Here is a 12805-nt window from a genome sequence, read left to right on the forward strand (position 1 = left end):
TAGCTGGTCTCTGTGGACAGGGTTCTGTCTCTTTAGAGCTCCCACAAGACTCCAAAATCCTGGTTTGAGTATTTCTAGGCACTTCACAGTCTTTTTTTGGCAGTAGTGGATCATAGAATGATAGAATCATTTTAGCTGGAAAAGACCTCTGAGATTATTGAGTCCAACTGTGGACTGGTCAGAGTCTAAAGGAGAAGGAAAGGCTCCCCTGGTTAGAGTCTAAAGGAGAAGGAAAGGCTCCCCTGGTTTTTCCCTCTAGTTGCCATCTAGATCTTTCACAGATGTATACTGCTGATCTGCACACACATGTGTTCCTCTTTGCTTTACATTTTCTTCCCTATCCTTTTACTACTGATATTAGCTGGCCAGGATGTGGTATTGAAAACAGACTATGACATTATAGAATTTTGTACCATTTTGTTCTTCTTTCCAGACCTGTTACATTTGTATGRATAATTTTCAATCCTAGTGAGATCTCAGTTTAGGACTTTGCTGAATTTTAATATGAAAATAACAGATTTCACCTCTAGAAACAGAAGGGCTGAAACCACAGTCTCATCTTGGGACAAGTCTCGTTCCCAGCTCACTTGTGATTTAGAGCCAAACTCACCCCTGCTATGACTTTTTTAAAGGAGTACATTTATCCTTTCACTGCATATTAACAAACTTTATATCATCTATTCTACTCTAAAGTGTCTTACACCAAACATTGCTGTAATACACTGAGCCAAGCAAATTATTTTTAAAGCAAAATTATTAAACTATGATCTTGCTTAGTCCTTGTATAAACATTTGGGGAAGAAAAATATGCTTTAATCTTGTTTCAGTTCTACATTTTTATGGTGAATAATCTGTGAATAATTCACTTTCCAGATGCAAAGTATTACTAAGGTATTATGATAAGACTAAGGAAAATACAACCAAAGATGTATTTCATTTAGAAGGCTCTGTGTTTGTTTTTCAAAATAGAGGCTTTGGAGAGAGGGTAATGCCACCACTCCTAAAATGTAAAGAAGTCATCTTGCTTTCATTCCACCTGCCCAGGATGATTTGAAATATGAGCCTTGTTCAATTATAGGCAGCATCTGGGTCATATCAGTGCTGCTGCATTTCATGTCCAAAGATAAAATAGTTTCAGTTGTGCCACCTTTCGACAGCAACCTTTGCAACCCCTGAAGATGAAACCTTGCTGAGTGGAGCTGGGATTTGTTTGTCCCTCCCTCACAGGCATTGGCTCCTTCTCTCAGGTCCCTCTTGCTGTCTGCCTTGATGTTACCAGCATTAAATCAAGTCACTAGGACCTTTGTCTGAATAAGGAATGCATAAAATATGATTGGACTCCAGACCAGAAATGTCTTGTTCAAAGTTGTGAGCGCAGTTTTATTTTTTGGCATATCTCTTTTTTGGTATGACTTCGGTGTGTGAGGAACTTCACTATGTTAATATGAGTACTCTTCACTGTTGCAAGGTTTGTTGTCTTGCCCCACAGTCTTCTTCCTGAATTGTTGAGATATATCATATTATATGTGATAAATGTTAAATAGACATAAAGAGTGATTTTTCTTTATTATATCTGATCTAAGCAATTTTCTTAAGCCTGCTTTGATTTGACAGCCATGCACAACTTGGGGAGAACACATTGCAGGAACCAAAACAACTCAGCCAACAAAAAAATTAGATTAAAAGTCTAAATTAGTCTAAAAGAAATCTTCATAAACATCTCCTATTACATCTCTCCTTATCCAAAGACTTGGGATAGAATCATGGCCCCACTGAAGTTAATGGAAAAACTCCAATTGCCTTCAAGAAGCGCCAAAGTTTTATTCCAAGTCTCTGAAATAAAACTTAATTAGCCTTCTGGTATGGCTGTCAAATTCCCTGTCATCATATGCTTCCTTTTATTCTTTCTGAATTTCATCTTAGTGAAAATCTGTGCAAAGCTCAGTAGTAATTTAAGCAATAACCAGTGTTTTTTTTCCTTTATTATTGTTTCTTATCCACATAGTTAATTCAGCAAATCTGCCCTGTTGCTCTCCACAATTCTGTCTTGTAAAAACTGAAGAACTTTCACTGATTTCATGGCAAATTCTCTTTGTTTTTAATTGTTCTCTTTTAATGTGCTGACATACAAAGCCCTAGAGCTTGCAACTATCTAATTAATGGTCATTAATTATTTAAAACTCTACTTTATTATTTTAATTGATTTAATTCCTCTTTCCCCCTAAACAAATAAATGATTATTTGAATTATGTTTATGTAAATATTTTTTTTAGTTCAGCTACAGAGCTCTTGCCAGATGTTCAGTATGCATTTGGACTGCCCTTCTACCGGAAGTATGAAGAGCAATTTACTCTGGAAGAAAAGAGCCTTTCCTTGCAWATTATGCAGTATATCTCCAATTTTGTAAAATCTGGGTAAATATGTGACATTTAAGAATTACTATGATTGGGGCAGGGTTGGAGGAATAGAGTGAATGCAGGCCAGATCTAGTGTACACTCGATAATCTCCATTTGCTCCAGCAAGTTATACTCCTACAGAGAACACTTATAGTCAACAAGGTTGGAAAGGCATGGCCAAGTTTTCAAGCAGATACTGAAGATTCATCATATGTGGCTTAGCTAGAATTTTATCTCTGTGGAGCACCTGCAAATGCCACATAAATATAAAGAGGCTACCAAGGCCTCAGTATTGTTTTCAGATCTTAGTTCTCTAAGGCCGCAAATCTGAACATTTTGGGCTGAGGCTGTTTTATTCCCAGTAGAAAATGGAAAACACATGAGAAAAATACTGAACCCTTAACCAGCTGCTCTGAGAATAATCTTCAGCTTTACTGTGCTGTAACCATGCCAATGAACAAGGAGTATCTGTAGGAAGCTAGTGTGGGTTCTGTGTCTGTGCTCTTTGGAGAGCCTTGGGTTGTTCATTGGAGCTGAGGGTGCTAAAGTGGTTGATGAACATGAACCAACAGACCTGGTCTGAGCCCTCAGGAAGTGAACCAGGCGATTAAGTAGCTGTCTTTGAGACATACTGAAGAATTCATCAGTCTGGGCTGAATTTGAACCCTAATGGTCAGAGAGACTGAATATGCATTATTTTGGCCCATTCAGTCTTTTTCTGCATTTTATTGTTCATGTAATTGTTTTCTAATAATTATTTCTGCTCTTCTCATTAGAAATCCAAATTACCCTCATAGTTTCTCAAAAAGAATGTCTGCGTTGATGCCTCTCTGGCCTAAGTTCCTGCCAAATAATGATGGTGATAACTACAAGGAGTTCACAKTTTCCTTGCCAACTCTTAAAGGACTGAAAAAAGCAGACTGTTCCTTTTGGTCTGATTATATCAGAAGACTGAAAGCATCCACAGGTAAGCAGAGTCTCTTCTGTCATTACATAAGACCTAATTTCTCTTTTTGACATTTCCCTTTATCTATGGTCTTGTCAGCATTACAGTCATACCAGCGTGGAAAAATGCACCCTTAGACTGAAAGAATGCAATAACAGTTGCATTAAACATTCTTTTACAGCAGATTTACCACAGTGATTTTAAAAAATGTTACGAACCTGCATCTTCTGTTAGTCTGCTTACTATTCACAGTCATAATACACATTCTGACTGAACTGGATTCGCTTGCCAAATGAAGGCATGTAAAATGATAGTATTCAGGTTCATATGACTGAGGAGGAGCACAATGGCTTCTATTCACTAAATGGTTGTAACTGAAGCTCTTCCTTTAGGTAGATCCCAGTATGGTTCCTGTATGTGTCTGCTTCACACTAGATAAGTTTCTTTGGCTTTTTAAATAGCTTGTTATGCCCATTGTGTTTTTCCTCAAGTTGTGAAAGTCCTTCAATTTCTTTTTGATACTGCTCAGGACAATAGGATCAACCCTACTGAGATTTCTGTCTACTGCTCTATAATGAACAATCAACTTGAACACAAAGAAACTTCCTTTATATCTGTGTATTTTGTTAATGAACTTTGACAGCCTCAAGATAAGGAAACAAAACTACCCCTTTTCAGCAAGTGAAAATACTTTGGTGTGTCCTTGCAGATCTGTAAGCTCACAAGTGTTTTTTATGTTCTGGAAAATGCATAAGGACCTTTTTTAACATAGGGCATAGTTCGGGCCTTTTCTGCTCTAAGTGGATTGCATACCTGGAAATCAAGCTTACTTTCTAGGAGACCAAGGTACACAAACTATCTCTGATGCCTAAAARACAACCTCAAATGCATTGAAGCTAATCTTCAAGTGACATAAAATTATATATGTCTTACGGCTCAGAACCATTAAGCTGGTTGTTCTGACACAAACATAAGCAAAAAGGCTTTTGTTAAGAGACTGCCTGAGTAAGTACKTAGAGGCTTTCTCCAGAAGTGGACTAAAGATTTTACTCTAGATCTTTTCATTAGTTCCTTGGTACCCTTTGGTGTCTTTTAAATTCTAAGCAGACATTCTGTTCCTTTTGATGATTAAGAAATCTATAGTTTGCAGACATTTGTTCCTATATTTAGACAGTCCTAGATATAGCYTCTAGATCTTTCAGGACTTAATCTCACAAAATTATGTCTGTGTAATTCTATTCTGACTTGAAAACACAACACTGGCAGGATGGCTCGTGACTGAGCACCACGGACAGAGACTATACCCAGCATGTATAGGAAATTCTGGATAAAAGTGTGAAGACGTGTACCATAAGGAGACCATTTTTGAGATGATGAAAGTTTAGAACTGCCCACATTGGCCTAAAAGACAACATTCATGTATAGGTCAGTCCAAAGTTCTGTCTAGCTCAAGATCCTGTCCTCAACAGTGTCCAAAACCAAAAACTAAAGACTAAATATAAAAACAGAGAGAGAAAACTACTGAAAAAGAAAAATGAGTCAAATGTTGGAAAACAAATCATACTGTATGAGATTTATAGATTAATAAGGAGAGGTTTTAGAAGGGATATGTCAACATGTTATTCTGCAAGCAAAAGTGAGTTCACTCTGCCTGCTTTCCAAGCCAGTATTTACTTGGGCTCAGCACCATGGTAATACAACTACACAGTTCAATTCTGTTAAATTCCATCTCATAGAAACATTGGCTTGTCACCTTGCCTCCACAGTATTTTTCAATCTTAGCCGCCTGGAATACTGAAAATTCTCATATGACTTTTGCTTAAATAGGTATCACATAGGACCCATTTCTGCTCCAGACACTAGACTTAGGACTTATAGAAACTCCTGTGGGTCTCTTGATATTCCTAATATCCATCAATTCCTGATATCCATCAGTTAATCTAGAAGAATTATATGAACTCCAGGTTGTGATAGGTGAAGACCCTCAATTTCCTTTTGGGAAAAGATTGTGCTGAATTTCACGCCAAAGCAGTTTCAGTCCAGCAGTGTAAAAGTGCATCACTTACATTTTTCCCCGAAATCACATTCAGCAATAGACAAGTAAATATTTTGTATGTGTCTAAGGAAATGTTCAGTCAAGAAAATTAAAATCTTCAGATTGCTGTATCTTTATTTTTTTTTAAGTTACTGTGCATCATCATTTTACTGTTTGGTTGATGAAGGGAGTAGCTTCCTTTACCCCACTTCCAAGCTCAAGCACTGTAGCTCTGACTCTTTCACACTCGGTCTGTTATGGAGTGGTGGCAGGTAGTCATAACCTGGAGAAGAGAAGATTGAGAGGGGATCATATCAACATGTACAAATACCTGAAGGGAGAATGTAGGGAGGAAGGGGCCAAGCTCTTCTCAGTGGTGGCCAGTGCCAGGACAAGGGGAAATGGGCATAAGTTGAAATACAGGCAGTTCCATCTCCATGTGAGGAGSAACTTCTTTACTGTGATGGTGACAGAGTCCTGGAACAGGCTGCCCAGAGAGGTTGTGGAGTCTCCTTCTCTGGAGGTCTTCCAAACCYGCCTGGATGCCGCCCTGTGCCACATGCTCTAGGTGTCCCTGCTGGAGCAGGAGGGTTGGACTAGATGATCTCTAGAGGTCCCTTCCAACCTTAACCATTCTGTGATTTTTGCTTGATGTTGGATGATAGATTTGAGAGAACAATCCTGCAGACCCTTTCTAGATGATGCATCTGGTTCTCCATCCTGAGGTAGAACTATTCATCTAAGGAGAACTAGTCAGCTACTGTGAGATTCAATCTAACACATAATTAGTTAAAAAAAAAAAAAAAAAAAGGAGAGAATTTGATATTCTTTGAGTGACTGTGAATTCTTGTTAATAGTTTTTTTTTTAAACTGCATAATACACAGACTTGTTTGCCTGCTGAGTCTCAGTTATTGTACTTATAAGAAAAGGGAGAATTATTGTACTTAACACCTTGCATGCAAAGATGACAGCATTCACAACACTGGCTGCAAAAGAGACACTTCTAATGAAACAATCCACTTTTTCTGTTCTTGTGCATAGCTGTAGTGATGTTATTTTGATGTCATTTGAAACAGTTGTGATGAATTCTCTTTTGTCCATCTTACCTCTTCCTTCAAATCACTATCCTCCCAGTTTCACAAATCATCTGTGATTTATAGATAACAAAATTAATATATTTCACTAAAATGGAGATGAACTGGACAAGCCTGGGACTATAAAATCTAAATGACTTTTCAAAAACTTTTCTTGCTCCCCTATTTACTGCCATAAAAGTTCCTTGACTTAGAAATGTCAAATGTCAGATAAATAAAGGTTCATAGCAGTCTCCATATTTCAATCCTTAGGTCTCAGGCCAACAGGAAACTTTTACTCCTAAACCCTTAAATTTCAGTTTCTGAAATAAAGTCTCTAATATTTAGAAACACTTGGACAGCTGAAGTTGCATATCTTTTAGATTATTCACTGCAGGWTCTAGAAGCTGCTATGTGTGTATATCCAACTAAACTGTTATCTGCGATTTTTCTTTACAAGAAGCAAAAATATTGTATTGTCCAAGGTGAAGTACATGTTTCATTATGTGATCAAACTGTAACATTTAATGATTGAATATAGGATTCCTACAGACATATAATTGAAATGTATGTAGTCATAGTTGACATTTATTAAATGTAATTTAATAAATGCAATGATTCTTCATGGCATTTACTGGCAGTATCTTGATAAAGTATGAGGAAAAGTCTGAAGCTGTTCTATTTATAAACATTTTTCAGTTTTGCTTGAAAATATCTTGTAAATTAGAGTAGATTACACATTTTGGGAGGCAGTTCCTGGAGGAGGCAGTGGGGGGGTTAAGCAAGTGATGGAGTTTGAGAAGGTTTGGACTTAGGAAATGTTGTATGTCTGGTTGCTTTTCAGTATCAATTCAAAAACATGCTTTATATTCTGGTTTCTATGGGGATCATCAAAACCAGAAACAAGAGTGGCCATTATGGAAAAAGCTGTGTTTTGCTTTTTCCAGGGAATGTGTTAACAACATGAAATTCAGTTAAAAACAAAAACTCCAGAGTGTTTATGGACATTCAGACAGCATGTCTGAATGCCAAAATTCCCATTTCACAGCATAGTTGTATTCACTTTGTAACAATGAATCCTTATATGAGGACACTGCACCTTGAACAGATAGACTTGAGTCCAACACGCATCACTTAGTCATCTAATTTGTATCTAAGGTAAACCATCCCTCCTAAAATAAGTGCCTATGAAATCAGTCTTATTGTTGGGAAGAAGGAGACAGCTTTAATTCCTCCAAAGTGAAATCCTGCCATCCCAAACCATGCACCTAAATTCAGAAATTTAAGCATACTTTGTGTATCTAAGCCAGAATGGACCTCACCTGTAGGCTGAGAAAATTCCAAGACTAGCAAAGCTAAAATGTTCTTCATGAGCTTTGAGAGAGTGTGTGTAATCCCACAAGAGTYCAAACAAAGCAACAGCATTCATAGTTTAGATCTGAGTCAAGACTGAATCAGGAATGTTGTGGTTAGGATTCATCTTTTACTCATTCTATTCACACCTTCCTTTTGGAACTCTTCTCTAGAAAACAGATTCCTTCAGTATGAGGGACATGTATGCAGCACTTAGAGCTCTCTGGCTAGGATCCATTAAATAAACAACATAGGTAATATTCCTTGGCACAGTAATGTCTTGTTGAGGCAATTGCCCTTCTGAAATTGATGGAAGACTAAAAGAACAAAAGATAAAACATATAGAAGGGGTAGGTACATGAAGGAAACAGACATAGACAAAAATTAATGTTCCCCAAGCTTCCTGCCTCTTAAGTACAGGTCATGAGACCACACCAAAAAGAAAATAAGTCTTGCACAGGTGTTGTGCAAAGTGTTATGCATTCCAATGACAGATATTTGAAGCCTGCTGGAAGTATGATTATTAATTAGCATTAGATGATCTGTCATTGCCCTCAAGCAGTTTTYAAATGGACTGCACACTGAGGAAAATAGCTTCCTGAACACTTAGAGCCGCATAACAAGGTTCTTATTAAAGTGTCATTGACAAAGTATATATCTTCTAGCTTGCCACATCAAAGATACTGTATTTATTTTAATCCTAATAAAATTGTTTTTTGTTTTCTTTTCAGGAAGTGCAAATAATGAAGAGAAATCTGTAGAAAGCAGTGCTGGTGAAGCCCCCACTGCAAGGCTTAACTCTCAAGAGACACCAAGCCAGCCTCTGGGAGACACGGTGGCTTACAGCAGATAAAAAGTAAAAACGGTTTTGGATGGGTTAGTCTCACAGTTGTACAGCCATACAACAATGTCACACCAGCTGAACACTGCTGCTTCCTTCAGTGTATTTTCTGAACAAGTAGACTTTGCTTAGTACAGTTAAGGATATATGCCTCTCAAATATTCTGCTAATACTGAACAAAATAAGCACAAGAGATATTATTTTAGGTCCAAAGAAACTATAATTTGTAAAAGAAGTATTGTATTAATAAAAACCTCATGAACAATACTAAACTACGTGGACTTTATTTCATGCAAATACCCAAATGTTTGCACTGTTATCTGCAGTACCACCATCCAGAAAAGAGATGTGCACTTGAGCTCTGAGAAATCCCTCAGCTGATGAGGCTAACATTGGCTGGGTATCATATCTGATATGTTACATTTTCTTACTCATCCTTCTAGGAGGTGTGGGAGCATAATTTTACATTCTAGAGAGAATTAGTGTCAAAAGTGTAGAGGGGCTGGATCCAAGGTGACTGACATGAGAAGTGAATCAAGAGTGTGCTTTGGGTGTGCTCACATGGGTGTGCTCACATGAAGTCATGGACATACTATATGATCACCTTTGAAAGTATAAGTCATGATCACCTTTGAAAGTATAAGTCAGACCATTTGGATAAAGTAAAACACAAATAATGCAAAACATATTAATTAAGCTTCAGAATATGCTGTCTTTGGAGCATTTATCTTTTGTGCGGTAGGTGTTATACAGAAACATTTTGGAACTGTATAGAAAAGTGCATTGTGAGGTGCACTTTAATGGCTCTGAAGACAGTTTAAGTGGTTAGTCTGCTGCTGGGATCATTTGGCAACAGATAATCCTTAATCAACAGAATATAGCCAAAATAACTTGCACAACAGGTTCGTGATACTTGATTTSCACAAAGGTTTGTGATACTTGAGAGCAAATTGTGAAATCAAGGCTGCATGAAGTTAGTGGCAAAATTCCCACTGATTTCAGCAGGACACAGATTTTTTGTGTAGTGATGAAATGATCTGATAAAATAACCCATAAGTTTTTGTTTGCTGCCTGGGACTTTTGCCAGTGAATGACTGCCATTTATCCATGTTTCCAAAGATTTTACCTTGCTCGGAGAAAGGCTGTGTGTTTAACTCTTAGCTCTTACACTCACTCACATACTGTTCAATGAGCAATAAAAAGAAGAGAAAAACTGATTATGTACCAAAAAGAAAAAAAAAAAAAAAAAAACTGGGTCATGACATCATGCTTTACATCATCGTTATCTTTATATACAATAACCAACTCAAAATGAAAAAAAGAGAATTTCAGAACTAGAACTTTTAAAAAGMCAAGATCATAGAATCATAGAATTGTTAAGATTGGAAAAGACCTTTAGAGATCTAGTCCAACCTCCCTGCATGTACTGGGTCACCTAGAGCACAAGGGCACAAGGCTGTGTCCAAGCGGGCTTTGAAGACCTCCARAGAAGAAGACTCCACAACCTCTCTGGGCAACCTCTTCCAGGGCTCTGTCACCCTCACTGTTCAGAATTTTTTCCTAAAGTTCCTGTGGAACTTTTGATGCTTAGTTTGTAGCCATTTCCTCCAGTCCTGTTGTTGGCCACCACTGGGAAGAGGCCAGCCCCAGTCTCCTTGCTCCCTCCCTTGAAGTATTTATATACATTGATGATCTTAATYGTGTAGCTTAACAGTGTGCTTTCTTTGCAGTAATTATAGACAGAACAGTTGTGGTACCTTGGCCAACCCTAGGTTTACCTTTTCCTCTTTTGAAACCTCTTCTGGAAATTGAAGTCTGACAGATTCTATTTAAAACTTCATGTACCCTGCTGAAACCCCTTCTATTACTAACAGGTATCCACATGTATCCACATTTACACATATCTACAAGTCTCCTCTTCTGTGAATATTCAGAGCTGGTCTTTTTTAAATTCCTGTGGGTTTCTCCAGGTCTGTCATCTAAGATACCTAGTGTCTGCACTGTGTTCCTCCTCAGCTTTATTCTAAACATTTGGTGAATCTTGTATATATATTCTTAATTAATCACCAAATATATTGCTGCTTCTTTAAACCACTACATGAGTGCATTTTAATTTGTCTGAAAGTACGTAGTTTAGAGATTATGTCATTTCGCTCTATGTAGTGGTTCTCCCATTTTTCATCCCACACAGCAGTGACCTTCTCCCAGCTAACATCCTTTGTTCCTACACTGTATTGCTCCAAGAAATCAAATTCTCCAGAATACTAGCCAAATCCCTGTGAAATAGTGATGTTAAATGAGATTTTGATTGTGTAAAATGGAATTGGTATATCTGTATGACAGCCTATATCCTTGACTGAGTCAAATAATCACTTTGGGGAAAAAAATGGGTTATGACAGTAACAATCATGATGAATTAATCGAATATCYCATAACTTCTGTTAAAGAGACTTTAAAAGGACCATCATTTGGACATCAGAATATTAAGTATTTTTTATTATTTTATATAGTTTTACATTTACAATAGAAATGCACATGAAAAGTTCTTTCCCTGTTCTATGCACTAACATTGGTAGTATTCWTTTAAACTCATTTGCCTTTTAAATCTTTTTAATAAAAGAAAAAAAAAAGCAATAAATTCCAAAAGAAAATTTAAGGTAATGCTCAGCTCAATTTCACCAAAGATCYTTTCATAATACTGTAAATCTGCTGTCTTCTGCACCTCAATATTGTACAGCACAAAATATAAGGTATAAAATTGAGTATCACTAAGAAATATTACGCCAAGCAACCCCAATATTAACCAGCTGCCCCTAGAGCTGGTAATCAGAGCACAGATTTAAAAGACTTCAGTACTGATTCATGTTTGTGAACAACCAAATATATCTTTCCCCTCCCACTGCTCAGCTCCAGCTTGAGCCAAGGGATGCCTCTGGAATTTAAAAAAAAGTTTAAATTTCAAGCTAAATACCACAGTCTGGCCTTAAAGCTTCCTCATTATAGTCTTTCCCATCTGGTAGACTTGGTAGGTGTGTTTGTATGAGCAGATTTTTAGGTGACCCCTCCTAAGATGTTCAGTTTGACTGTCATTTCGGTTTTTTAAAAAAGTGCTTTTTTTACGTATGGAATTTTGTAAAACAGCTTATTTTCTTTAGTACAACACACAGTTTTTTGGTCTATCCCAACTCTCTCTTGGTATTCTAGGAACCCTTGCACTCCTTTCCATGGCCTTTTAAAAGACAATACCCCTTCCCAATCTCTCTGCATCCTATTTKTCCCTGTTGCTCATCCTGTTCTTTCTTGCACCTCTTTTAATTCCTCTCCCCAACATTTTCCTTCCATTCTGATGCAGTTAACAGCACTCACACAACCCCTTTCCCATATTTTCATCCGAATCCATGTTTCTTCACTCTTCCATCCTGGTCATTAAGCCCAAACATCTTTGAAGCCCAAAATGTTGTTACCACTGACATCTGCAGAAGCATCAGCAACACAGTGTTTGAATGTACCTCCGATTATCTGATTGCCCTCTGGATTTTGCTACTCTTCCTCATAAGGAACCACACTAGTAGGCATAACCCAGTTAAATCCAACAACAAGGCATAAATAGCAAAGACTAGGTGTGGGTTGACTGAGAGAGAAAGGTCAGGAGACTTAGTGATACTGAGGCCAACTCTGCTCCCACATAAGGTATAACTCTAAGTGAGTAAGAAAAACACATTCTCAGACTATTTAGGTCATTGCACTTTAATCTGAAATACCAAAGACTTCAGTGATGTGGTAGTGAGACAATGCACAGAAGCATATTGACTAGACCCAAGCTTTCTTCCCTCCCACTGGAAATACCTACAATTTATCAAAAGTGAAACATCCTTTTAAACTGCATTATGAGCACACACATGCACAAACCAAGTTAATGCCAGTTAGGTCATTTCATCTAAACTCTTTTAAAGTGAAAAGCCATCAGAACCCTTCAATATACGGAGCTAAATTATGTCATAATTTAACGCTCGAATGTTTAGATTATAGTATTTTGTGTGATTCGTTTGCATAAGAGATACTATGCCACAGAGAATGTATTGCATCAGAAAGATTTTAGCATGTGGAGTTGGAAGAAAACAACTGACTAAATGTCAAGTCTGGAACGKTAATCGTTTTC

General features: G+C 37.4%; 1 protein-coding gene across 1 annotated transcript in view; it reads left to right on the forward strand.

The window, feature by feature from the left end:
• Nucleotides 1-8673, forward strand: part of TG (thyroglobulin) — a 144425-nt gene extending 135752 nt beyond the window's left edge. Inside the window, exons 46-48 of the mRNA XM_026043913.1 lie at nt 2274-2414; nt 3174-3364; nt 8537-8673. Coding sequence (XP_025899698.1) covers nt 2274-2414; nt 3174-3364; nt 8537-8658 — 454 coding nt within the window. The 3' untranslated portion in view covers nt 8659-8673. The remainder of the gene's footprint in view (nt 1-2273; nt 2415-3173; nt 3365-8536) is intronic.
• Nucleotides 8674-12805: the final 4132 nt, after the last annotated feature.

This window comes from Nothoprocta perdicaria, unplaced genomic scaffold, assembly GCF_003342845.1.
Source record: "Nothoprocta perdicaria isolate Ctin4 unplaced genomic scaffold, notPer1 scaffold_341, whole genome shotgun sequence".
Classification (NCBI taxonomy): domain Eukaryota; kingdom Metazoa; phylum Chordata; class Aves; order Tinamiformes; family Tinamidae; genus Nothoprocta; species Nothoprocta perdicaria.